Source organism: Poecilia reticulata, chromosome 4, assembly GCF_904066995.2.
Source record: "Poecilia reticulata chromosome 4, P_reticulata-male-v2, whole genome shotgun sequence".
In the NCBI taxonomy this organism is placed as follows: Eukaryota; Metazoa; Chordata; class Actinopteri; order Cyprinodontiformes; family Poeciliidae; genus Poecilia; species Poecilia reticulata.
In genome coordinates this window covers 7,807,850-7,833,519 of record NC_088833.1, presented here as the reverse complement: position 1 = coordinate 7,833,519, position 25,670 = coordinate 7,807,850, and the positions used below count along the sequence as shown (strand labels likewise).

The window sequence follows — 25,670 nt, the reverse complement described above, 5'->3', positions numbered from 1 at the left end:
TATCTTTTTTAACGCTTGTTCAATCTATTTTGTTATTTTTTTCAGTTTGTTTTTGAAGTGAATACAGTTTTGTTAAATCAAAAATTGAAAAAATTGATTACATTTTGAGGGGAATAATCGTGTTAGTCAGCATTAGGTTAGTTAAAGCCACATCTAAGCCTGGATTTAGTATCACAGTGAAAGAAAGAAGCTATTTATCTTAATTTTAATGCTTAATCAATATGTTTTATTCTGTTTTCAGCAATAAAGCAAAATGAAAAAATGTATAAAAATTTTCAGGGAAATAGTAGCGTTAGTCAGTATCGGTTTAGTTAAAGCTAAATCGAGGCCTAGAGTAAATATGTTGGAAAAAAAGTAATTTGTTTAGACCAGGACCTTTAACGCAGGGTCAGATGTTAACTAGTGTTAGATTAGTTTTGGGCTTTTCACTACAGTTTAGTTTTATTTAGTTTTGACGGTGTGTTTATATAATCCAGTTAGTTTAAATTAGTTTTTAGAGTGCATTTGCTAGTGTTTATCAGTTAAATATTGATTAGATTTAGTTTGGTTTCATTAATCATAGAAGAAGTTTCAGTTTTTTGATCAATGAATTGTGATTATGTAGACTGAGTCATGAATATGATACAGAAGAAACCTTTTTCAAAGAATGTTCTCAGTTATTTCTGAACAACCAACTAAGTTTTTTTGGAGTTTTATCCCAAGTTTTGTCGTCGCCATTTTTTCAGATTAAAGATGGGAGGCATACAAAGTGCCGTTAATTACCAACAGCTGACGTAAACTGCTTGTGACAAATCAATATTAGCTCAAAATGCTAATAAATAGACTAATAAACATGAAAACAAAGGATATCGTATCTATAATTTCAGTATGTTTTAGTTAGTTTTACAAACACACAATATAGTTCGAGTTAGTTATAGTTTTCCCCCATTAATTACTGTTTTTATTTATCTCAGTTAAGGAAAACTCTTAGTCAGTTTCAGATTTTGCTAGTTTTAGTTAGCTATAGTAACCTTGGTGATGACATGTGGTTTTTAGCTGTTGATTTCCCAGCCTGTTCAGATTACATCATGTGCAGCTGAGAGTCCCAGCAGGTTCAATGCGAGGAGATGCGAGGCACATCTGCACATCCCTGGTGACTAAATAAAGACTTTCACCTTCACTCTGATCAAAAATGAACACAAAAATACTCCAAGATGGCGTCAAACTTCCTAATTCAACCTCCAATCTACTCCCGAACGAAACCGGTCTCTTCATCCACGGCTTTACTGATCATTTTAAATAACATCTGCAGGTTTATCTCACTGAGAAACCTGAAACCAACCGAATGCGGTGAATGGGCTGGAAAAGTGTTGACGGGCCTCTCAGACGCAACGGTCTGTTGAGAGCTGAGAAGACGAGACAGACGGGAGACAAAGCAACGGATCGAGGTGGTATCCAGACCAGGGAGAAACAGGCAATCTCCACCAACGGAAGAGGAAAAGAATAATCCTCTGATTTCTCACTAGAGAAACTTCAGATTGTCTGTATTTTGTTAATTAGTGGGGTTGTTTTGTTTGCTTCAGCTAATCCTTTGCAATAAATTAATTAATTGTGTGATAAATTAAAATCAATTTCTCCTGTCTTTTTCTCGTTTTACCAAAAACTGCACGACTAAACTCTTCAGTCTAATGCTTTAGTCTCAATTAGCCTCCTTATAAAAAGGACAATTTTGTTTGCAGAGACTTTATAATTCATTTTATTTGCTTTTTTTGGTTTGTTTTTTTGTATTTATTTTCAATATTTCTTCCAGTTTTAGCGTTAAATGTTTGTTAGAAATTAAAGTTTAATCACCTTTGACTGGGAGTACTTGCATTATCATGTCATAACCACTATATTATTTCTAAATGGTGTCAAAAGAACATTATTGTTTATTGCAATAATTTCTGAGACAATTTATCGTCCAGCAAAATAATAAATATTGCTGGATGATTGCTAATTGCTAGTTTCGTCAATTATTTTTATTGGACCTCATGTAATGTTAAATATAACTTAAACTAATTAAAATCTCCTTCTGCATATAGATTTGTGTGCTTGATAGTCAAATAACGGATGAGTTAAAGCTCAATCTCTGTAAACGACGACAACAAAAAACATTTGATGGTGGAGGCAGCGTGTTTCTTCCCTCTGGTGTTGTGAGAATTAAAGATTTATCTGTAAAAAACAGTCTCACCTGTCTGAACTGCTCCTCGTAGGTCCATTCTCCGTGGTCCTGCGCGCCCAGGTGGCTGTGCGGAGCGTGGGGAGGCATGATGGCGACGCGGGGCTCCTGCTCCACGCTGGGCCGGACCTTCAGCAGCTGGGAGTGCGGGTGCAGCTGGCGGTGGGGCAGCAGCAGGATGCCCTTCCCGGGAGCCACGGCGTCGTGCCCGGTCGGCAGCCCCTCCTCTGCCAGGTCGTCCTCAAAGTCTTCGTCCATGTCGCTTTCAAAGTCTCCCTCGTCCCACTTCCGTTTGCTGACATGTGAGGAATGAAAAGGTAGAGTCAGATTTTTAGGAGCTGGGCGAAACGGGCTAAAAATAAAATCTCAGAAATGTATGTGCGTTATATTATCAGAATAAATTCAAAAATACTTTATTAATCCCAAAGGGAAAGTAAATTTAGTTGTAACTCATTAATTTAGATTCCTCAGAGTTATTGAAGATGGTGATTAATAAGAATAAGAAGAATAATGGATAGGAATGCAATTTAACTAGAAAGAAAATATTTATTTGACCAGAAAAAAGGTTAGTTACTAATATCTAACATGAGTAGCTCAGTTTGATTCTTTTCTTCTAAATAGAAACATTTATTGCTCAAACCTTTCAAAGTCCTGCTATATTTGTGTAAAAAAAACAAAAACATTCCTCATCTTAGTTTTTTTCATATATATTTTGGTTTTCAAATAACATTTCCACTTTATTCTCCTAATATTACAATGTTATTCTGGTAATATTATGACTTTATTCTTTTAATAATAAAAAAAAAACCTCTTAGCCTGGTCCTAATAAGTTTATTCACTAAACAGAAGATGTAAAACACGCTTGTGAAAAAAACAAGATGGCGGCTGTGAGCGTGATGTCATCACTGACAAATGTGTAGAAAACTTTGATATTCCACTAATGTAAAAAAAAAATCTGCATTTTGCAATTGCTGTGTTTCGGTTAAATAGTTAACACAATTAAAATCGTGAATAAGTTTATTCTCGTGATAAATCGTCTTCCTGTTGTCTTCGTCTTTTCCGCCAGTAGTAACATCCACTTGTTCATCTCATTACTTGTGTGATGTGAAAAAAGTGTTTCCAATACTATATTAAAACCAGAGTTTTTTCAGAATTGATGTGTTTCCATTAAGGACATTTATTATAAATCCAATTTGCAAAATTTTATGGTCAGGGGCAAACACAGCCTCCAGGGAATCCCTGGGGGAAAACGATCCAGATTTTCGAATCGATTGATAAAATCGATGGACTTACATCTGCTCCTCCTCGTCGGAGCCCATCATGTCCTTGTAATGCTCCTCCCCTTCGTCGTTGTCGTCGTCTCGCTCCTCCTCGCCGCCGCTGCTGCGCTTCGACATGGGGCTGTCCGACACCCTCTGCAGCCCGGCGGCGGCGGCTCGCATGGCCGCCAGCGCCGCTATCTGCGCCTGCTCGCTCTCGGGGGCGGCGCTCCCCATAGGGTCGTCACCGGCGCGGACCTGCGCGTGCTGGGCGATGGCCTGCTGCTGTAGCTGCTGCTCCATCAGAAGCTTGGCCCTCTGCTGCCTGTGCAGGTTCTCCATGACGGCCTGCAGCTTCATCTCCGGGGAAAGCGGCACTGTGTTCAGCGGCCTTCCTCCCCCCCTCTGAACGAGCAACAACTTCGCTTCCAGTCAAGCGACGAGCGTCACACCTCTGTCCCAGAAGAAAGAGCGACTACGAAGCGTGCCGGTGACAAGGCACCTTTAAGACGTCGGGGATGAACAGGAAGGAGGTCTGAGACATGCAGTCGGAGGTCTCTGAAGCCTCTCGCTTGTTTCAAAGCCGGGGGCAGAGCTGAGCTGTCGAGGCACAAGCAGTGGCACTGGAGGCGGGGGTACAAATCTCCGCAGACGAACTCGGTTACCTGAGGGGCAGAAAGAAGGGCAAAGTGTCAAAATGTTCCTGCACTACTTTCTGTTTACATCAGCAGCACGAGGGGAAAGACGCACGATGACACCTTCAGTTCAGAAACTAAACCTCTTTCTCCGTCCTCCAGCTTACAGGTGAACGGGTTTTGTGTTTTTATTGATTTATGAGGCGATTGTTGTAATAATTGTCAACTCATTTAGTATATTAATCGATTAATTGTTAACTGGATTATAATCCAGTCAGCGACTCAGAGCAGTAATTCAACCAAAACTACACAAAAAAGATTAAAAGAATTTAGCTTCAAATTCTGGTTAAGAAAATCTCATATTACTACCCAATTATGAACTGCAGAATCAGATTTTTTTGTATCAGAATAAACAATATAATAATCAATTACTAAAATAATAATCAGTTGCAAGCATAATGGAAAAATTGAGGACTTTTATTGCGCTTGCTCCTTGTTTTGCAACCAGCACATCGTATAAACCATTACAGGGAAATGAAGTTAATAGGTGACACTGCAAGGAAAAAGTCCAGCACATTTCCAAGCTGCTTGATTAATCATTTTTAAAGCTCCAACCTGCAGCAGCCAAGAAAGTACTGTGTCTCAATGAAGTTCAATCACAAGTTAAGACAATGTGACTGAGGAGAAAACGCTTAATTTCACACACAAAACCCAGGTTTCAAAGCAAAGTCCCTGTGACGCATACGCAGAGGCCCAGAGATAACATCTGTCATGCAGCGTGTGCAGGATTACTCACACCAGAAACCGAGTCGCTCACAGAGGGCCGAACGATTAAAAAAAAAAAGAACGAGAGGAAGTGAAATCACAGGAAGAACTGTCGTTTTTCTCACCTGGTTGGATTGAATTTTAGATAAGCTTCCAGTCAACGCAGACACAAAACTACAACCGCATCTGGGCAATATTGTCTCAAGTTTCCTCAAAGGCCCCGCAGGTGAAACTCACTCATTTTTAACTGCCGTGTTTCCCCCTACCCCTGTTTTCGCCTGCGAGTGACACACAGTGGGGAGTTTTTCTGCAACATGTGTAGGTGGCAACAGTCGCCAGCACACCTGCTTCAGAAAAGGTCCAGGTATGCAAAACAGCCTCTGTTCCAATCTTCAAGGAATATTCCTTTTTAAAAAATCCCTATTGCTAAGCGCTTGCAGCACAACCAGTCTGCGGCTAGATCAGTCGGATACAGATAAGGACTGCACTCAAAAGTCAACAGCACGCGGGGAAATTAGATTTGAGCGCAGGTGCTGGACGTGCAGGAGTACCAGTCATGACTGGAGCTGACTGTGACTGTGCGGCACCGCTCGTTCAGCCCTGCTGACTAATAAAGGTAGACGCAGACTTTCACAGGCAGCGATTTTACACAGAGAGCGATCAGGATTTACCGTTTTTCTGAGCGCACCCTGGATTTGAGAGGATATTATAAAGGTATTGTTGTGTTGTTATAAGCAGTTCTGAAGCCAATGTTTGAAATTTGTACCTAGGATCAAAAGTATTCATATGTTTCCACGTCGTCACATCAGAACCACAAACCTTAAGGCATTTTACTAGATGTGATCAGTCAAATAAATGTAAAGTGAAACAGATTTTACAAATTAAAATCATAAAAGTGTGGCCTTAGAGGACATTAGTGTAGTAGATTCAGTTCTACTGGGGACCAAAACTGCAACATTCGTTACATTTTTATCTGCCGCAGTTCACTTTCACACTGTACTGTGTCAAATGATCCAGTTGAAAAACCTGTTCCCCTCCTCACCTGTGGGGGCGCTGCACCTAAATACCACGGAAGGAGACGCTTAAGTGGCAAAAGACAACAAGTCATTTCTCCTTCTAGTGCTAAATTGCAAGTTTGTTTAGGTTGAATTTACCCAGAATGTCCTGCGCTATTATTCACTTCCTGGTATTGGAGCGGTTGCAGGTCCAGTTGGCGTTCACATATGCATCCTAAATTAAACAAGAGTTCACTTAAACCGAACAGAGACAGAGCCAGAGTTCAAGTCCTCATTCAGACGTCCCAAAACTGAACTTTCCAGGCAAATGAATTGGAGTTTAATTAAAGCAGATTAAGTAGAGCTGGTGTGAATGCACCCTTTGTTTTGCAGTCTAAAGAAACCCATTTATAGGGAAATGACAACATTTATAGGAAGTCATAAGAAGTCCCATTTACATGATGCTGAAAGCCTTCTGAGATGAAAACTAAACTGGGATTTCTGGGTTTTCTTGGTGTAAAATTAACACTAAGAGGACGGAGAAACACCATAAAGGCCATTAAAAAGGCCTTAGTGCATACTTAGGCTTAGGCTAAGTTAGCCTACTTAGTGTATGTCACTAGCGCTGAAACAATTAATCGTGATCAATCAAGTATTGAAACAATCAACTAATTTAGCAATCGATTAATCGTTAACTGGAATATACAGGCTCTAAAAAAACGAACATTTACTGAAAAAACGACATACTCAGAGCAGTAATTAAGCCAAAACTGTAAAAATAACAATTATACATTTTGCATTTAAGCATGTAAAATAAACATCTATAAATACGTTCTGCCCAGAACATATTTAATTATTTACTTAGGTTTAGAAGCTTCACCTGCTTCTACAAAAGAAAATCTCACGTTAAGCACCATTTGTTGTCCAGTTATAAGCTGGTTAATCCAAATAATAAATCACCAGATCAGCCCTACGCCTTATTGATGTTAAATCGAGCAGAAAGCGCTGCGCTTTTCACATGTTTATGTTAGGGGTTTTTCTTTTTTTCTTCTCTGCTGCAGGTGATCAGACGTACGCTAAAGTAATCCTATGTCATCGCATTTTAGGCAATAAAATGTTCTTTTTTTTATGAATTAAATTTATTCACTTCTAACATTGTATAAAAGAGGTTTAAGTGGTTAAATAAAAAATCTCCATTCTTTTTTAAAACAAATGAATCATCAGAATAATCATTATTAGTAAAATAATTAGAGAATTAGCTGCAGTCCTGCATTTCACACGTTTCGATTTATTTGTAATAAATGCTCGCATTTATCTTTCTCACTGATGCGCCTCTTTGACTCATTAGATTCCGGTTAATGTGACAAAATGTGGCTTCTTGTCTTCGATGTTTTTGTCCTCTTTTGAGAGCTGATGCTTGCACTTCTTACAGCTGACCACATTCATGACAGGCCTTGAATAAAACATACTTGGGAGTCAGCACAGCGTCAAGGTAATACCAGCCTTCAAAGTACCACCACATTAAACCGTGCTGAGCTTACCTAAAAAGTGACCACCGCAGCACTCTTTGCACACAATAAACCCCGTCATTACAATGAGGGTATTATTTTGTCTCATGAGAGGAAGGGGGGTGATTTCCCCCACCTCTCCAAGTAGTGAGCAGCTTTTACTGGAGATACTCAGAAAATCTTCACGACTAGACGTCGAAGAGGAGGATAAACAGCCTCCAGTTCAAGGTCTTGCCTTCTTGCAAATAAAATTCTAGCGACGTTATGCATCCATTCACATGAAAATCATCTATTTTCCATATCTAATGTTTACATAGTCGTGGATACATAATGAAAGGCAACACCTCACAGACATCCTGGTGTTGCTCTCTGAGCAGACGCCACTGCGATGCGGGCGTTTTTCTTTTAATAAAGTCGCTTGCGTGTGCCAAATGGAAAATAACTGATAGTGTAACATTAAACCGCCCTGACCGAACTGGAAGATCGACTTATATATTTGCACAGTATCAGTGATCGTGTGTTTCGTAAGGAATTTAGCATATCACAAGTGACAGACCGCACTGGCACGCCACATTACTGAATGCTTCTTCTTCCTTTATGCTGAAAATTTTTTACAGAAGTCAAGCAACTTTTGAGTGCAGCAGCTCAAAAGAAAATGTATCAAATATTGCAAAACATGCAAGTCAAACTGCTGGGTTTCTTGGTAGCTCAATGAATAAGAAGCGGTCTGCATACCTGGAGCTCACCCTTATCCTGACATCCCGGGGTCTGCTCTGCTCCTCCTTAAAAGCAGACACTGATAACAGCTACTAAACCCTTCAGATGTTGCATTAAGACATGTGTTATAGACGCCTGTCTGGCCCAGTTGAGCAACAAACAATAGCTGCTCAAAGCAGACAAAAAAAAAAACCTCAAGGCGCCAAACGGTATAGCCGTACATGTTAGAGGAATCTTGCGCAAGGAAAGAAGAGCTGTGAAACTTGTACGTTTCCTCAGAGGGTGAAGGAAGTGACAACCGACAGAGAAAACGCCGTGAGCCAGCCGACAGATACTCAATTTTGATTCACTGGATTCTTTCACGGGCGGCGGAGGCCCAAGCGGACATCAGCAGCTGTCAGGACGAAGAATAGCGCCAGTGTAAGCGGGATTAAAGCATCTTACCTAACTGGATCTGGTTTGACTCAAAACAACTGCACTGCTCTCTGCAGCTGCAAAGCCAAGCAAAGACACCCAATAATTACTCCTAACTTTCCAGAAAACAAAAAAAGGGAGGGAGAATCATGCAGGAACATCTCTATATACATTACACATCACTCATATCTTGAATTAGTCACTCAAGAGATTTGTCACGCAATCCATGTTTGCGCCCAGAGTAGTGCCGCCCGCCACTTAAGCCCTCACTCCCCCTCCATGTTTCATGAATGTGATTTCAAAGACAGAAGTGATTACAACAAAGCTGTTGTGTTGAGCCTTCTCCGGTGCAGGGGGAAGCAGAAGTGGTCTCTTTGTTTCATGCCACTGCTCATCATAAGCATCATGATTTCCTACATGCAAGATGGTGCAAATTCCATTGCGCCACCACACACGTTCTGCAAGCTTCCTGAATTTATGCTCAGATGTTTTCTGAAATGTATATTTTTGATGTGACTGACCAGAACGCTGCTGCCGCTGTCGTCATCGTTTTTAATTCACACAAAACAAGTGAGGCTCTGACTGACTTGACACCGTCGGATAAAAAACTCCGAGGCAGTTTTATATATACATATAAAAAAAAGCTAAAACACATTCAGTCTGCATCTCGACTTAAACATAATTGGCTGCTTCCTCTTTGCTCTGGCGATGTGGTAGCGTGAGAAGCCTAATGCGAGTTTCCTACATATAAACTTGATGAACATTGCTTGCGGAAAACTCTGTCTCTGTCAACAAGAACAAAGGTTTTTAAATTGCACATGTTGCCCACAACATTTCCTGATGCTTTAAATGCAATACCATCTTTTTTTTTTTTTTTTTTACGATTCATCTAGCGCCACGTTTCAAATAAAAGCCCACTTGTTTATTCTTTTACTATAAAACCAGGTGATGATTAGCAACAGGATTTAGGGAGTTAATGGCGGATAAGAGAACCTATCAAACTTTTACATGTTCTTTTATATGGCAGCTAAACGGATGAAAGTTTCCGTCCTTCTTGCACATTTATACCCAGGTTTTGGCTGAAATGATAAGGCTTTTAATACCCAGAGCAAAGCAGAAAAGTGGGGTTATACATTGTGAGGCCTTCTTTGATCTCAGAAAATAATGAGAGGATATGGAGATAAAAGACGACTTCCTCCATGGTTTTGTTTCCACTTTGTGAAGGCATTCTAACCATAGAAATGTGGGAAACGCTGCCTCTGTTAAAAGCTCTCAGCTGGACAAGGCCGCCTCCAAATGCAGACGTAATTTTTCTTTGACCAAAGGAACAAGGAACAAATTGAGCTCCTTTTCTGTTTGCTGACATATGGCTGTTTTTTTATAGCCAGCCATCTGCTTTAGTGACTGTGAGGAGCACCCTCCGTGCAAAACAACACAGCAGCAAAAAACGAAAACCCAGTTTGAGAGAGAGAGAGAGAGAGAGAGAGTCCCCCGTCGGACTGCTGCGTCAGATCAACACAGATGCTTTCTTTCCTGTCTCGTGCAAACCTTAACCTTAAAGAAAAATAATAATAAAAAATAAAAACAAGAAATTGATGATCTTCTCACAATATAACAAAACTTAGAGTTTCATAATATTAGATGATAATATGGTATATGCACAAAAAATGTTTTAATTTAAAGCTACAGCATGTACATTTCTAAAAAAAAAAATTTTTTTTAAATATTTGCTGAAATTGTCACTATGTCATGACAGTTTGGGTTAAGACAGATAATCTTAAAAAAAAAAAAATCAAGCTCCTCTGCCTTCTAATGGCGCTAATTAGAAACAACCAATTAGAGGCAGGAGGGTCTTAGTGCTGTCAATCGTGCTCACCACTTATTCTTCCTTCTCCACCTTGTTTTGAATGCTAAGGCTGGTTAGCATGACCACAGACGACGTTGGATAAATGGTTTTCCTGTAATTGTGAATTGTTTCTCTGCCATTAACACACTTAGCATTGCGGACACAATGTTGATTGACAGCGCCAAGACCCTCCTCCTCCTTGCTCTGATTGGTTGCTTTTGATGCGGTGCATTTCCACAAACGGCGATAGCAGCACAGGGAAGAAATCGATCTTTTCACAGATTATCTGTCTCATGTTATACTGTCACAACTTTTAACAAATATTTTAAAAAACATTTTTATAAAAGCTACATACTTCAGCTTTAAAGCAGAAATTATTCCCAACACTGCCGCAAAACGACAACATGCTGTAAGTTACATTAAAAATAATATTTTTTATCAATAATATTTATTATATTATTTAATTTTGGTTCATTGATCAGCCTAATGTTCTGCTCAAACCTTTCACCTGTTGTTGTATCCAAGGTAATATTGCTGCACAATGCTAAAAAAAAGGCATATGAATGCAATATTATATAATGAGAACAGCAGTAAATATATTATAGAATAATTTAAATAATAACATTTTAATAATTTTGTAAATATCCCACATTTTCTTCTCATTTCTCTGATTCAGACACTAAAGTCGGCTGTTTATTGGCCTCCAGCCAGTGAGACTTCATCCAGATGCAGTTTTCTAATTAAATCATCACATCAAAATTGAATTTTTCCATTTCGAGCCACATTTTGTTGCTTACACTTTCACCTCCAGCAGCCTACCTGCACACAGAGGTATTAACGACATCTCCTTAAGTTAGAGACCTCCCAGTTTGCCCTAATTACCAATCAGTGCACAAGCTCCTTACCTGTCATCGATTCAAGAAGTTCACGTCACGTCTTGTTTTTAAGCAACACAAAAAGAGGAGCAATACCTCAACTAACAGCAGTGAGTATTAATCAGACCTCAGGGCTCGTTTAAAGACCTCATTAAGTGGCTAACGGGAGGCCACCTGTCGGAGAAGGTGGCAGGCGGAGGAACTGGCAAAGAAACTTCAGCAGTTGGTCGAATCAAGGATGAAGTAGAAACGACAAGAGCTAATGGGTTAATCCTCTTTTTTTCTAAACCCACATTTGAGAAGTGGAAGATTGCGAGGTCTGAGCAAACAGGGGAGAGTGATAAGAGCGAGAGCTAAGGGTCTAATTCCAATGAGATAAAGAGACACACACCGCCATACACACATATAGCTGCATATAAGATCGGCTGCATGCAAAGACTGTGGACGTCATAATCCTCAGTGTCTTGATTTTTCCACATGCTTTGTTACTCTAAGCAATACAAAACCGAAAACGCTAAAGGAGAAAGTCATGCATTGCTGCCGCTGGCTTCACTGTTTTCATTGCAGCTATTATTTAGCGATTCAGCTTGAGGAGGATAAAAAAAGCAGCTTGGTGCTTTTTCATGCACTGAGAGAAGAACCCGTCTCGTTGCCTGATCGAGCCGTGCGGTCTGGGAGAAGCTGGGTGAGGTCTGGGAGAGACCTGAAACTATGCATTAAAATGAAACGTCTGTTCTGGTTGACTGAAAATCACAGAGTCTGATTCTTACAGAGGTAATCCAGTGTTCAGCTTCATCTCTGGCGCCTCGGCTGTTCATGTAGATCAATGTGGGTGACACTGTAACGCTTTCCCCTGGATTTCAGCAGGTTCATTATGAGTTTCTGTGGGCGGTACTGGCTGTCATTCTTTAAAGTAAGTTGTCGTAATAATGACTATACTACCCCTTAGCGAAAATGGACTTGTCATTATTTGCACCAATGTAAATCTGGGTGATTAAGATCATTTTTATCATTCAGTTAAGTGCAGTAGACCTTTCATGGAAACTTGAAACCAAATATTTACATGCAATAAATAAAAAAAGACTGTTTCTGTTGCATAGTCTGAAGCTAAGTCCATACGTAGCCAGATATCTGGGAAACAAAATTTTAATGCGTTTAGGCATCTAATCCACACAAAAACTCTATTTATAAAGAATGTAACCAAAGTGGAGATTGGATGGGCAAAATTATTTCTATGTACCAGAGACCTGGATGTTTTTGCTTATTTTAATTGTACACAGTTCTTTAAATGTCCTGTGAGTAAATATATTTGCCCATTTATCCATAACAATGGGAACTTTCAATATCTAGAAAGTTATTTTCGCAATTTATCGTCTAGTAAAAGAGTCCCTCTCAGATTAATTTCACTCCCTGCTGTGGAGGGAGTGAAATTACCGTAATAACCCGATATTCACTGGACAGTGCAACGTCTCCCCTTTCAGAAACCGTTGGAATTTTTCAGATAGCGCAACGTGTGGCGGAATTACGGTACTGCAAATGTGGATGGATTGTCGCCAATCCGTTCGGTCTGGAAGAGTTAAAAATCTTCTTGCAGTAGTTTGTTGGAGCTTTGGCCCATTTCTCCAAGCAGAACCAGTGGAACCGAGTCAGGTTTCAGCTTTTCTACGAGCCTGAGGGCTTCCTCTTCATTGACTGGCCTTTCAGTTGATGTTCAGGATAAATTTCACTGTAATTTGCAATTTTATTTTATTTTTTTACCAAATCCATCCAGGATCTTCACAACATTCGTTCTTGTGGTTGCACCAGAAGATGTTCTCTCTTTCAGAACCGTGTTGTTTATATTTCCTTTGCTTGAACAAGTTGAGTGGAGGTCAGTACTTCTTTCTAATAGGCAGCTTGGTGGGAATTGTTCTTTTTTTTTGCTGCGTCACATAAGGAAGCAGTTGAGTCTAAGGTGGGCTTTAAAGTTTGTTAATTACCGTATCCAAAAGCTTGTGTGAAAACCCGAATATGCTTCCCTTTTTGAAATAACTGTTGATGATGAACAAAAGAAAAACATGGAAGAAAACGTTTTGTGTTTTGAAACAACTGGTACGCCTTTATACTGGTACCAGGCCAGTGCTATCAACAAACTCATCTTCTCCTTTTGGAACTGAAATGTTCAATGCCTACATTTAGCTTCTTGTTTCCACCAGATTTATTAACACTTTGAGGTTTTGAAATGCCTGTTATTTTGTAGTAGTTTTTACATTTTACTTGTGTTTTCTCATTTTGTTGTTACTCGATTGTTATTGTTTCACTCTAAGGAATGTTTTACCGTTTCTCTCTGTAAAACACTATTTACACTGAGCTTGAAGAACATTTTATTAAACATTTGATTAAAGGGGCAGTATGAAGGGAAATTAACTTTTTTGAGCTTTCATCATGTTACGATGTCATTCCCTCATTGACAGCAAACCTTCAGTGTTTTGACTCATTGTAATGAGTTTCAACATCTAGTTTCCCTTTGGGATTAATAAAGTAGTTTTGAATTTGAATTCAAGCTTGTGTAAGAAAATCCTTGAAACTTGAGTGAAACTCTCCAAAGAACGATGGCAAACGGCATCATGGAGAAGCGTTGTGATGACGGACTGAAGGTCCTTAAAGAGACGGAGGCTAATTTTAAGGTGTGATGGAAAGACAAATTTCTTCTTATTTTTAGTATATGCAGCATTTTCATAACAACTGTACATAACATAATTACTTGTTTTGCTGTAAAATGAAACTATTTGCCTGGAAAATATGAAATACCAACTTTTAATTTACTAAATCAATTATTTTTTGGCTTTTTAAAGGAACAGTGGTTTAACTGTAGCAGCTGGAAGAAACTCAAGAGAAAATGACAGATTATCTATAAGACTTATTTCTTTATATTTTTATCTTAGAAAGGAAAATCTGGCTGAAGAACATGAGTGCAAAAATGTTTATTTACCATCAAACAACTGAAGGGAAGCTTTAAACTAAAAAAAAATTCTAGTTTGAAATCATTTGTTTTTATTTATTAATTTTTTGTCACAGACAGAAAAAATTGCTTCAGATGATTTGTTGTAAAACTTCAGAGTGTGAGGAAGGAAAATAATTATCTTCCTTCACAAACACTAAAGGTAGTTACTTATAAAAAATGAAAGAATTCTCGTAAACATGTAAATTTTTTGCTTCAATTTGTAGGTTTCACCCATTAGTGTCCAAAGTGACAAGAATTAGGAACAAAAGAAGATTTTTATGATCAATTCCTGCGTTTGGTATAAAAATCGGCTCAAAGATCATAGAAGCAAATCGTTGCTCAGTGGTGCTGGTCTTGATTATGAATCCCTCTCTCACATTCCTTGCAGTATTACCAAGTAAGGCAGTAACACAGGCTCCATTGAGCCCCACTACACCAACAACAAGATCATTGAGGAAGTGTCGCACAGGCTGGTCACGCATTTTCCACTGACCTCCTCCAGCCAGGCGAGGCAATACAGCAAACCAAGTCTGATTAGCCCCAGCCATGCTATAAATTAAGGAGGCATATAACAAAAATAATCCAGCGATCCGCTTCCCAGCAGCCATATATCAAGCGGCCGACTCACACCACCTGAGCAACAGGGACCAAACAGTGATTTGTGCCGCCGCTGCTGACCACATGAATGGGCTGAATGCTCCAACTCTACACAGAAATACAGAGAGCGCCAGATTTAAGAGTTTTCATATTGTTGGAAAGATATGCTGGATTCTCTAATCCACATGTGTCAAACTCAAGACTCCAGAGGCTAAATTTCACCAATCAGTCCATCCAGTTTTCTGTGATTGATTCAGATTCTCACATTTGTTCACGCTAATGCACAACTGTAAGCTTTTTGCAAATTTTACGCAAAAATGATCAAAAACATTGGATTTACTGACCGCTAACACCCACCTATAAGCTGGCAGTATTTTGTACTTTTACGACACTGCTGCCTCAGCCTTGTTTGATGTCAAGTGATTAGTTCGTCCGTGATCGACAATTAGCAAAGTCACAATTAATGTTATGCATAAATCCCTGAAACTATTTCTATATTAGCGATTCTAACTGCAAAAAAATCACAAAATCAATCTCAAAATCCTGAAGGAACTGAACAAAGTGAAAATACGTTGAATTTAAAAGACTTATAAAATGCAGAGATGGGTATTTATCAGTATTTTAACAATTTGTTAATGGGTTTTATCAGCATATTCTGGCACGACTGGCCCTGTAAGAGCATTCACAATCTTGATTTGGCCCAAAATGAAAATGAGCTACACATTGTTGTCTAATCCAATTCAGAGAAATTAACTCCGAGTAAGATATTGGCAAGACTGATCCCAGAAGTGTCCACAATTAAAAGTTTGGAGATCTAGGCACAACTGGACATCTATTGACGAAGAAAAACTGATCAACAGAAAGCTAGTTTGTCTTCTGGACATGAAAGCACTTCTTCAGCCATTGTCTGGATGTTCATATAGAAACAAAAAATCTCTGCTGATTCAGCTGAAAGGAGAACAATTATGTAGGCCAGCTTGCTGGTGGATATTGACCTTGCCATGTTACAAATGCACATAGAGGCTTGACATGGAGACACAAGCATTATGGGAGCAAACATAAATCTCATGTGACGGCAGCTCACAGCCCATTCTTAGAGAGACCGATACGAGTCACCAGTGCAAATCGCTGCTGTCATTATTCTGAGGTTCGACTCGGCTCAGCGTGAGCAAACAAAGATTCACTCCTGCTGACGTCGAATTGTTGTCCTGCCTTCCATCTTTGATTAGAAAAATGTGAAAAATGATTTGCCTCCTTAACTAGAGTTGGACAATAAATCAATAACAATATATATTATGATAGACGTGTGATCAATATCAACAGAAAATATGTCTGACAGAATATTCAATAATTTCTCTCAACTCTGATCCAGAACCGCACAGCATTCTGGGGGATGTAGGCAGAGGAAAGGCTTTAGCCACTCAACGTCTCATGGCTAACTGCGGCTAATTACGCCTATGGTAAAATAAATACTTCTAGGGAGGGTATTTTTATTTCCCTTTTCTTTTTATATGTCATTGTAGTTCTAAAAAGAGAAAATAATTTCAAGAAATAGACAAAAACAGTTTAACCACGTTTTGCAAGACTGCTTCTGAAAAAAAATCAAGTAAATGAATAACCTCTGTACAATAATCAAACGTGAGGAAAGAGAATAATACATTTGTGTTTCACATGAACATGTGCAGTATAATCTTGTACAGTCTGATAACATATTTAGTTAATCTCATCAAAGATGTGATTATTATCAAAATAAAGATATTATTGGAGTTCACCACGGGGCACGTTTACGGTAGCTATTAGCTAACAGTCCCGTGAGTCCAATACACAATTTTCTACTTAAAATCTTTGAACAAAATTTTATTATTCATTCAGAAAATTATAGCATTCTCTTGGAAAATAGATCCTCTTATAATAAGTAGTATTTCACTTTATATAGATAAATATGTTACACTTAGTTGATGTTTTAAAAATAAATCCTGATTGAGTTTCCGGAACAGATCAGGGAGTGACAATAACTCACTCACTCTTTGGTTACCTAGCAACTCACCCATTCTTTGGTTACCCAGCAACTCACCCATTTTTTGGTTACCTAGCAACAACCTGTTGAGTAACTGGTCCAGTAGCAGTTCAAGGTTTCACCACCATGTCTTATAATTGCTTAAAAATAAAAAACACGTGGACAAAACAGGACTTGCTACGTCACCAGTTTGATAGTATTTAAAAATTTTAAAACAAAAAACCGATTGAATAATGATCAATATCGACTAAAACCCTTGTATGGTGATACGTTTTTTGCCCATGTCGTCCAGCTTTACTACTAATAAATTTTTCTCTTGTTTTAGTCAAATGTGTTTGAGGTCATGAAGATAAAAATATTATCAAAGATGACCAGACTAAAGTTTCAAAATGTTTAAGTTTGTAAAGAAAAAAACAAATTATACCAAAGTGGTTTGATGTGATGCAGTAAATGCCTCTCAGCATAAGGCAACCGTGGCAGCATCAACCGCACTCAAGTGGTCACAATAACTGGCAATGAGTCATTTGCATTTTCTTGGGGGAATTTTGACCTGATCTTCTCATAGAACAGTTTTAATTCAACCAAATTTGAGTTTTTTTTAAGCATGAAAGGTCTGGTTAATCCCAATGCTACAGAATTGTATGTGTATTTAAGTAGGAATGCACCAATCCAATATTAATATCTGTATCAGTTCCCATATTGAAAAAAAACCTCTTGCTGTGGTATGTCTCCAATCTATAAGGACAGATCTATTCAGTCTAATTCTATGCTTTGTCCTTTGAGTGATGATTTATTATTTATTTTACATTAAATGAAGAATTACTAATTGACCATCTGAACCGTTTGAAAGAAAGTTTATTTTTACATGTTTGACCGAAGTAGTCAGCCTATAGTTTTTGTTTCAGTTCCTTTATTGTTTATTTTACAATGGCTGTTATAATCTTAATTGTGCTGACTCACTGTGTGAACAAATTAAAGTTGTTTTACATGTTTGACCAAGCTTATGAAGCCATTGGTGTACTGAACTGTGGTGTAGAGTTACCTAATACATTTGTAATTCAATGTATTTTAAGCCGTTTTTCTGTATTGGATCAGAGTCGGCCGCTACTAAACCTCAGATATCTGTATTGGTGCATCCCTAAATTTAAGTTCTGACTTTGACTAGGTCACATGTTGGGTGTACATGGAGCTGTGCTTTACTGCATAACCCGAGTGCACTCCAGTTGATTGACTTTCCATCTCTTCTAGCAAGTTGTCCACAACCTGAAGCAGCAAAGCAACCGCAGACCATCCCATAACCATATCAAACTGTAATTTTACCACTTTTTCATGTATTCCCCATTTGTGGGGTGATTCTCACAGATGTTTGCCTTGGAAATGTCCCTGTAGGCATTACCAGACTGACAGATGTCAGTGACTTTAGCCTACAACAAACATTCATCCACGAGCCTCCCATTGCGGATTACTTTGTTCGTCTACATCATAAAGTTGATCCGCTGTGATCAGGCGCTGTGTGTCCTTACACAGCATATTCTGTGATTAGGGAACCCCGGTGGTTTACAACTCACAGCAATCACGTATAAGACGAGCTGAGCTCATGTTGTGATCCTCATTCAGGCTGTTCAAATCCACGCGTTGCTGTAAATACAAGCAAATCATCGTCCTCAACATGCTAGCATCTGATCAGACGTTGGTGAGCAACGTATTTCTCAGATCAGACGGATTTTGCAAATCATGTGGTGCGTCTGCTCACATGAACTCCTGCTGCTTCTGAAACCGTCTCCTCTTTGTAGATCATCACCACGTAATCCAGCGTCACACCTTACAGTTCACAGCGGTTTCGGGTTTGTGATTACCTGATTCAGATTAGATCTTTGCTTTCCCCCCCCCCCTCAACCCCTTTAGCCTACTTCATGTTGTCAGACAGGTTCTATTTAAGGCCTTAGTTCGGATAGATTTTTTTTCCCTTATTGAAAAAGATCATAATTTGTAAAGTGAGGTCGTCTTTCTATGATATTAAAATGTATTTAAGTTTAAGAGCAAGAAGAAAGCAGAAATAGTAAAAATCTGTATGTTTTTCAATCTCAGTATGGAAAGACAGAATATATTCAAAAGAATCAAGAAAATAATAAATAACCAAATTATGGAAACCAGATTGCATTCGTTTTGAACATTAAGTACATTCCCTGTTCGATTCGGCTTCTGTTTTTTTTCCTGTTTAAACAAGAAACCTTTCTAAAAATAGTTTATGATCTTAATGCAAATATTGTAATAAGAGATTAATCAACTAATTGCATGATAAATTAAAATGATGATAAATAATTATTGAATTTCTGATTATTAATATTTTTTAAGAGTAATCATGTTTACAGAAACCTTGTAATCCATTTTATTAAGATTTTGGTTGTGTGCCGTTATTATTTAGTTAAGTAATTTTTTTATTTTCCTTGGCTTTTGTGTTTTATTTTATATATTTAAAGTATCTTCCAGTTCCAGTGTGGAGTGTTCTGTATTTGTGAGGGCTAATTTGTATCATTATGCAACTACAATTATATTAGTTGAAAATAGTCTCAAAAAGACAATACAAAGTTATAAAAGTTTGTTTTTTGATAAAACTCTAAGTACTTAATTGAGCTACTTCTTGCTGCATCTGTGCTTAATGTGGTGGTGTGAGATTTTACGGTGAATTTCAGTAATAAAAGCTAATTTGTGGTGAAAAACTACGGCTCTGGACGCAGAACTTGCATGTTGCGGCTTGCAGCGTCGGACGCGCTGCTGCTGACACTCCAGACTGTCGGTATGAAGATGATTCATCTTGCGAGGGAGAGGTGGAGTAGGGGGTTTGAACACTTGACTGAATGCCATAAAAACTGGATCAACTTGTTAGTTTATACGGCTTTGCAATTGCGTCACTGCATTGTGATCTTCAACAATCGTGTTGTTTTTGTCTTTACAGATAAGATGAACGAGTGGAAATCGTAAATAAAAGAGCTGTACGTGTCACACTCGGAGACATCTTGGATAAAGGTTGCTGCTGAAGGGCAAAATACGGGTTAAAGTTTTATGTGCGGGCACTCTGGCGTCTATAAAAAAATCTTTATCTGCTGACGGGGGAAATGGATCTGATTAAATTAGCTTTGATTACCGGAGGACGGCTGTCACTGCCTGCTGACACAAATATAAAACACAAATGTTCCACGTTTGACGGACGTGTCAGCATGCTGCAGCTGCGTGCTGGTATCCGGGCAGACTGCCGCTGCACCCAGAGCAGCCGCGGGCCGCGTATGGAAAGCCCACACCGTAGCAAGTCTGGTTCAGGAACTGCAGGGCATCCCGAAACTTCTGCAGCCTTCCTCTCACCTGCGTCACAGTCAGCCTCGATGGGATTCCCCCTCGAATAAAACAGCTTACGGTTTCTTCATGCTTATTTCTGAATGAATAGTAGAAATCCAGCAGTATGTGTCATGCAGTAAAGAAGTAGGTTTTGGCACGAGAACAACTGACAGGCAGCCAAACCGCTGGGCCTCGACTTTCTCCATTAGCAGGACAGCTTTGGTGCTAAAAGTATGTGCACATTGAATGCAACACAATGCAAGCTGATATCTGCAGGTGGGTTTGTATTGAAATTTTCTAATCCTACCACACCCAGAGGCTTTGGAAAGCAACTTAAACAGTGACAACCTAAAAGAAAACAACCTCTATAACCCCGTAAAGGATTATTGTGTAGTTTGATCATAAGAAAACAAACAGACCTGCCTGTCTTGTCCCTGCATGTTTGCCTGCCATTAATTCATAGCCACTAACCAGTTTAGTGGCAAACTGCCACTGACTGCAGCTCACTCAGCCATGGTGCCCGGAGGCAAACTCGGCGCTCTATTTGCATGCTACACTTTCTGCTTCCAAACGTTTTTCAAACATCCTTTTCGGTCGAGATCAGCCTGCGTCTGTTGTGACAGGAAGCCGGGTGGATTTCACCCCATAAAACGACATTTTATTGTGCAAACAGAGGCGTGAATTTAACAAACATCAACACATACTTAAGACACCAGGAAGAACTTTGACTTGTTTTGATAAACAGGACTATTACACAATGTGTCTCCGTGAAAAGGAATTAGATTTGACATCTTCTAAGAAAAGACTAGGTCAAGAGAGACAACAACACAGTATCGACAAGAAGAACTAGAGGACGAATCACCAGGAACTAGAAAACAGATGTGGTCAAGCAGCACCTCATGTGTCACCTGGTAACTAAAAAAAGCCCGGAAAAGAAACGGCACCAAATGAAGATCACATTCTGGGCTGCAACGGTTAAGGTAATTAGTGATGTGTGAATGTTTTTTCCTGTGACAACACACAAGAAAGCCAACACTGCTCCGTAAAGCAGTGTTGGCAAAATCTACTCCTCTTCCTCTTTTTTTTCTGACCAATAAAATAATTAAAAGAAAAACACAAAACACTTGAGAAAGTTTTAAAAACACCAGTTGCTAAACCATGAGCTGTTTGGAAATCTTAAAAAAACAACAACACACAAAAAAAGAGTAGTCCAAGGCGCATAATTTACTTTTAAATCTTAGTGTTCATACTGTTACAGCAGACCTGTGGTTTTATTATACCATGGAAATAACTTGCGGGCCCCATGTCTAGTTTCATGTTATCACGTTATTTACACAAAGTTTCTACTGCTGCTAACGTTACTGATTGATGATCACAATTATAATGGTACCTAAAAGCTTTACATTATGTTTTCATACACCTACTTAAACAAAAATATTAAACAACCACCCACTAAGTTTATTTTACCATTTAATTTTCAACAGAGTACTATGTTTTTTGCTGAGTATCACAGTGAAATAAGCTTTTTTATTAGTCAGACTATGTGCTTTGGTAGCCAAGCTCCCAACGGCTGCTTAATAGACACGTCGCTCGTAACATGCCAACTGCAGTTTTAAAACAAATTAAATTTTATAAGAGTAATTTGTGGCCCCCCTTTCAGTTTCCATGACTACCAATGTTTTTCACAACAGGAAATTTTTCCAAGCAGCTGAATTTGCCTTTTACAGGAGTGAGAGAAAAAGAACTTCTTTACACAGCAAAGTAGTTGTGCTAAGCAACAAGAGGGGGAGGGACAGAACAGTGTCACTCTATTGTCAATACAGTCAAAGAAAACATTAACTTGACATTTAGCTGTAAAGCTTTGGATGCATATTATTAGCATTAATTGGCAAAGTGCAGTAGCCGAAATATCAAAATGCTTGAGACTCCCTCTAAAACTCTTAAAACTGCCTATTTTAAATAGTTTAAACACCAAATATAACTTGCTATGGATTAAAACGTACAGTGGAAACCGTATTAGCACACTAGAGTCTAATATCTACGGTCTTCCTTCTCTTCGCTCTGAATGTAGGCATTTCTGCCTTTTCTTTTGAGTCTTTGTGTTTCGTTCTGTGAAAATAATCTGCTAATAATTTAGAGATGCATTCCACAGATCAGTCATCAAACAGCTGAATCCGTGAACACTGAACCACGAATTGGTCTACTGTAGAACAGACTGGGGGGAAAAAGACACTTTCAGCATAGAACCCATTAGTAGTTTTGATACCATAACTTTTCAAAATCTTCTCTCTGAAATGGACATCCTTAAATATTTTTTAGAGTCAATTAAAATTGGCTGGTTCTTGTCTTCGTCTAGGCATGAAAAACGTTTTGAAAACCTAGATTTTTTCCATCTGAAGGTGCTTGCTCCATTAAACCGATCCCAACCCCCTTTTAACCGTTTTGGAGGGGTTGTCACATACCACTAACATTTTATGAAGACTCCTTATTTTGCATACATTTCCCATTATATATCGTTTCACCTTTTCTTCCTGGAGTAAGACATCTTTCCAGCCAATACTGGCATTGTAAACCATAACAGTGATGAAAATGTGAGATTTCTTTCAGACACCAACACTCTATACCCCATAGAGCTTCTGATTATTATTAACCTCCAAAATCCTGCAATGTGTGCAGTCCCAAGGCCATCAGGTCAACGTCTGCTCCTACTTCAACACTTCAAGTTGAAAGGAAGAGAAGTCTCCACAAAACTACAACCTAGGCAAAAGTTTTTCAAATATAGAGCAGCATACAGGTCTTTAAGTTTAGTAACAAGGCGTGCGCACAATAGCGAAAGGAGGCCTTTTAATAGCTGAACCTGATCACCTCTCATACGTTTCTAATCCACACAGGGCCAATCACAGCGGAAATGCCCCTGGTTACCCCACCCCCACCTGCTTGCTGCAGCAGCATTTCTCTCCACTGGAAACACTGGTGCGAAGGGGCAGTACCGGTCAGAGGAAGGATACCATATGCCAGATTGGACCAAAGAGATTAGCAAGGCATTTTTTTTGCTAAGGTGATTGGCCCACAGTGGGGTGGCGGGTGTGATAAGGGCAAAGAAATCTCTCCCGAGACTCTTCCACGTTCTGCAATTCAGCAGCTGACACTTTCTTTTATCTACCAACAACAAGCCACAGACTGGAAGACTACTTCTGTTACAAAATAAGAAATGGCACCTCTCTTTCTTCATCCCTTTCCTTGTTTTCAACTTCCACATTTACCTCCAGTCTGTGGCAACACTTCTATTGAATGAGCCTTTTTATAACTTTCTACTAGTGATGTCACAGTAACGCAGTTCATGAAGAACTTCAGTAATAGGAAATTCTCAAACAGGGCTATTATTTGACCAAACCTTTTAACAGGACAAGGGGGCGGGGGGACCAGTTGACGTCATTCTTTAGACCAAACCAGAAAATCTCCACTGAAAGCAGCTGTAATTCCTTTCTGAATGTGCATGCTGAAGGTCATTAAGACAAAGAACTAAACATGCCTTTAAAACAAAACCTGCTTCCTGTGGCTGCACTCTCCCACCCCCAGCCTCTTGGTGAGAAACTTTAACACTGGCCACAAACCAAATGCCAGAACGCCAGCCAGTTTTGGATGTGGCTGTGAGGTTTGACAGCTTTGTGTACCCGAGCCAATTCTCCAGTGAAAAAAAGAAGAAAAAATACATTAGAAGGACCTCTTGAACTTTTCTTTTTTTTTTTTTGGAATGAGAAGTCTGCTGACCTAGTTTATGTTGGCTGACGCCACACAGGGGAATACTCAGTTATTATACGCAGCGGATATTTCCACTACTATACTGTTGTGGCTCAGAGGGAAGAGTCTGTCATTCCCAAATGTTTTGATTTCTCAGCCGTATAAATGTACTACTGACAAATTAGAGAGTTTAGTGGTTGTTACAACCAAAACTTTTAGAAACCAGAACTTTACAATTTGACTTTAATTTTTATCTGAACTCTCATTTATCTAGTCTCTATCACTCTGTCAACTGTTACCCCAAACATAAGCTAGCTTTAGCATTCATCCCTTATAGGCACTCTTAGTTTCTAGCAATGACCCTCAGTATGATATTTACTCTATAGGCAGGGCGGGCTTTGTTTACGTCGATGGGTGCAGCCAATATATGCTGGCTTTTATAGCCAGATGAAAAAGCTTGCAATATCTAACACCTGGAATGTAATATCGTTTCTATCATGGTATATTTCTGACCTCTCATCATGTTTGAGAGGTATATCCTAATTTCTATATCATCCACTAACAGTAAACATGGTCTGAACTGCTAATGGTATTTACTGTTTCAGCCACTTAGCTGGGTTTGGAAAGTTGTAACACCAGTTACACCGATCCGAAGACAGATCATATGTTGATGACAAACTGCTCTGACAGATAATCTAAATTAGTTTCACCCCTTTGCCACTTAATGCTTCGATAGTTCAGAGTTTCATAGCGACCATATGTCTAGCCACACCCATCAAGAGTTATGTTAAGCACTCGCTTTGACAACCAACAATTTAAAGGAATTTTGTACAAACTACTCTCTGAATATGTTAGAAAATGTGGCTATGTGACTCCATTAAATAGGATGTACTTGAAGGAGATCCCTTGGGATATAAACCATAAATAAGTAAAAATAAGTACTGTATACTGGGAATTAGAACCAAAATAAAATGGCACAGCGCAGGTACCAAAGGTGGGTATGGAGTAGTGAAGGTGGAAATTATTCCAGGGCCTATTATAACCATAACTGTGGGGAACTGAAACAGCAGTCAAGCATCTCCCAAATCATAATATAATGAATATGGTAAATAACATTAAGCTGACAGTTTCTTTGCTCTCTATTTAAATCGCCAGTTCCTGCATTAATAATAGGCATGTTGATCTCAGGGAGTCAGTGGTGGCCATTTTCTTTCATTCATTTTTTTAATGCCATTTAAACAACTGACTGTACTGTCAATTCAATAATAGCTTCTTTACTCTTGTGGGTTGCAGTTTCAGGAATCTGAAACAATAAAGTAAAACAAACATACCCACTCTATTATTCATTATCGAGACTATTAATGACACAGATGAAGATTTTAATTTCAGGAGTTGACTTCAATGTTTTATTTAATTAAAATAATAACAGATAGCAAGAATTTTTGGGTGAATTAAATGACTTGCATGTCACTGAACTGAATGCTGAGACTGCAGAAAATGAACCAAGAATCATTTGTTTCGTTTTTTATAGTATGTAAAATGAGTTTTTAAATATTTTCTTGTTTTTGAAATGCCATAACAATCTTGCTTTTTAAACACACACACATGCTTTAGGTACTATTTAAAAGTTATTTTGATACTCTTTCAGATTTGTTTGTTATGGCAAACAACACTTGTTGGCCTACCTCCAGACCTCAAATGTGACCCACAGTATGACACGGCTCTATTTAAATGCATGGTGGTGGGTGCAGTCATACACTGACTTCTTTATGTCAGTGAAAGGGCAGT

General features: G+C 38.9%; 1 protein-coding gene across 2 annotated transcripts in view; it reads right to left on the bottom strand.

Annotated features, from left to right (window-relative positions):
• The window catches only part of arid3a (AT-rich interactive domain 3A), a 70,124-nt gene that overhangs the window by 43,410 nt on the left and 1,044 nt on the right, over nt 1-25,670 (bottom strand). For both annotated transcript variants that reach the window (XM_008406648.3, XM_008406651.3), the window contains exons 2-3: nt 3,491-4,121; nt 2,210-2,492 (exon numbers count right to left, since the gene is read on the bottom strand). In XM_008406648.3, the coding sequence (XP_008404870.1) occupies nt 2,210-2,492; nt 3,491-3,816 (609 nt within the window). In that variant the 5' untranslated portion in view covers nt 3,817-4,121. The remainder of the gene's footprint in view (nt 1-2,209; nt 2,493-3,490; nt 4,122-25,670) is intronic.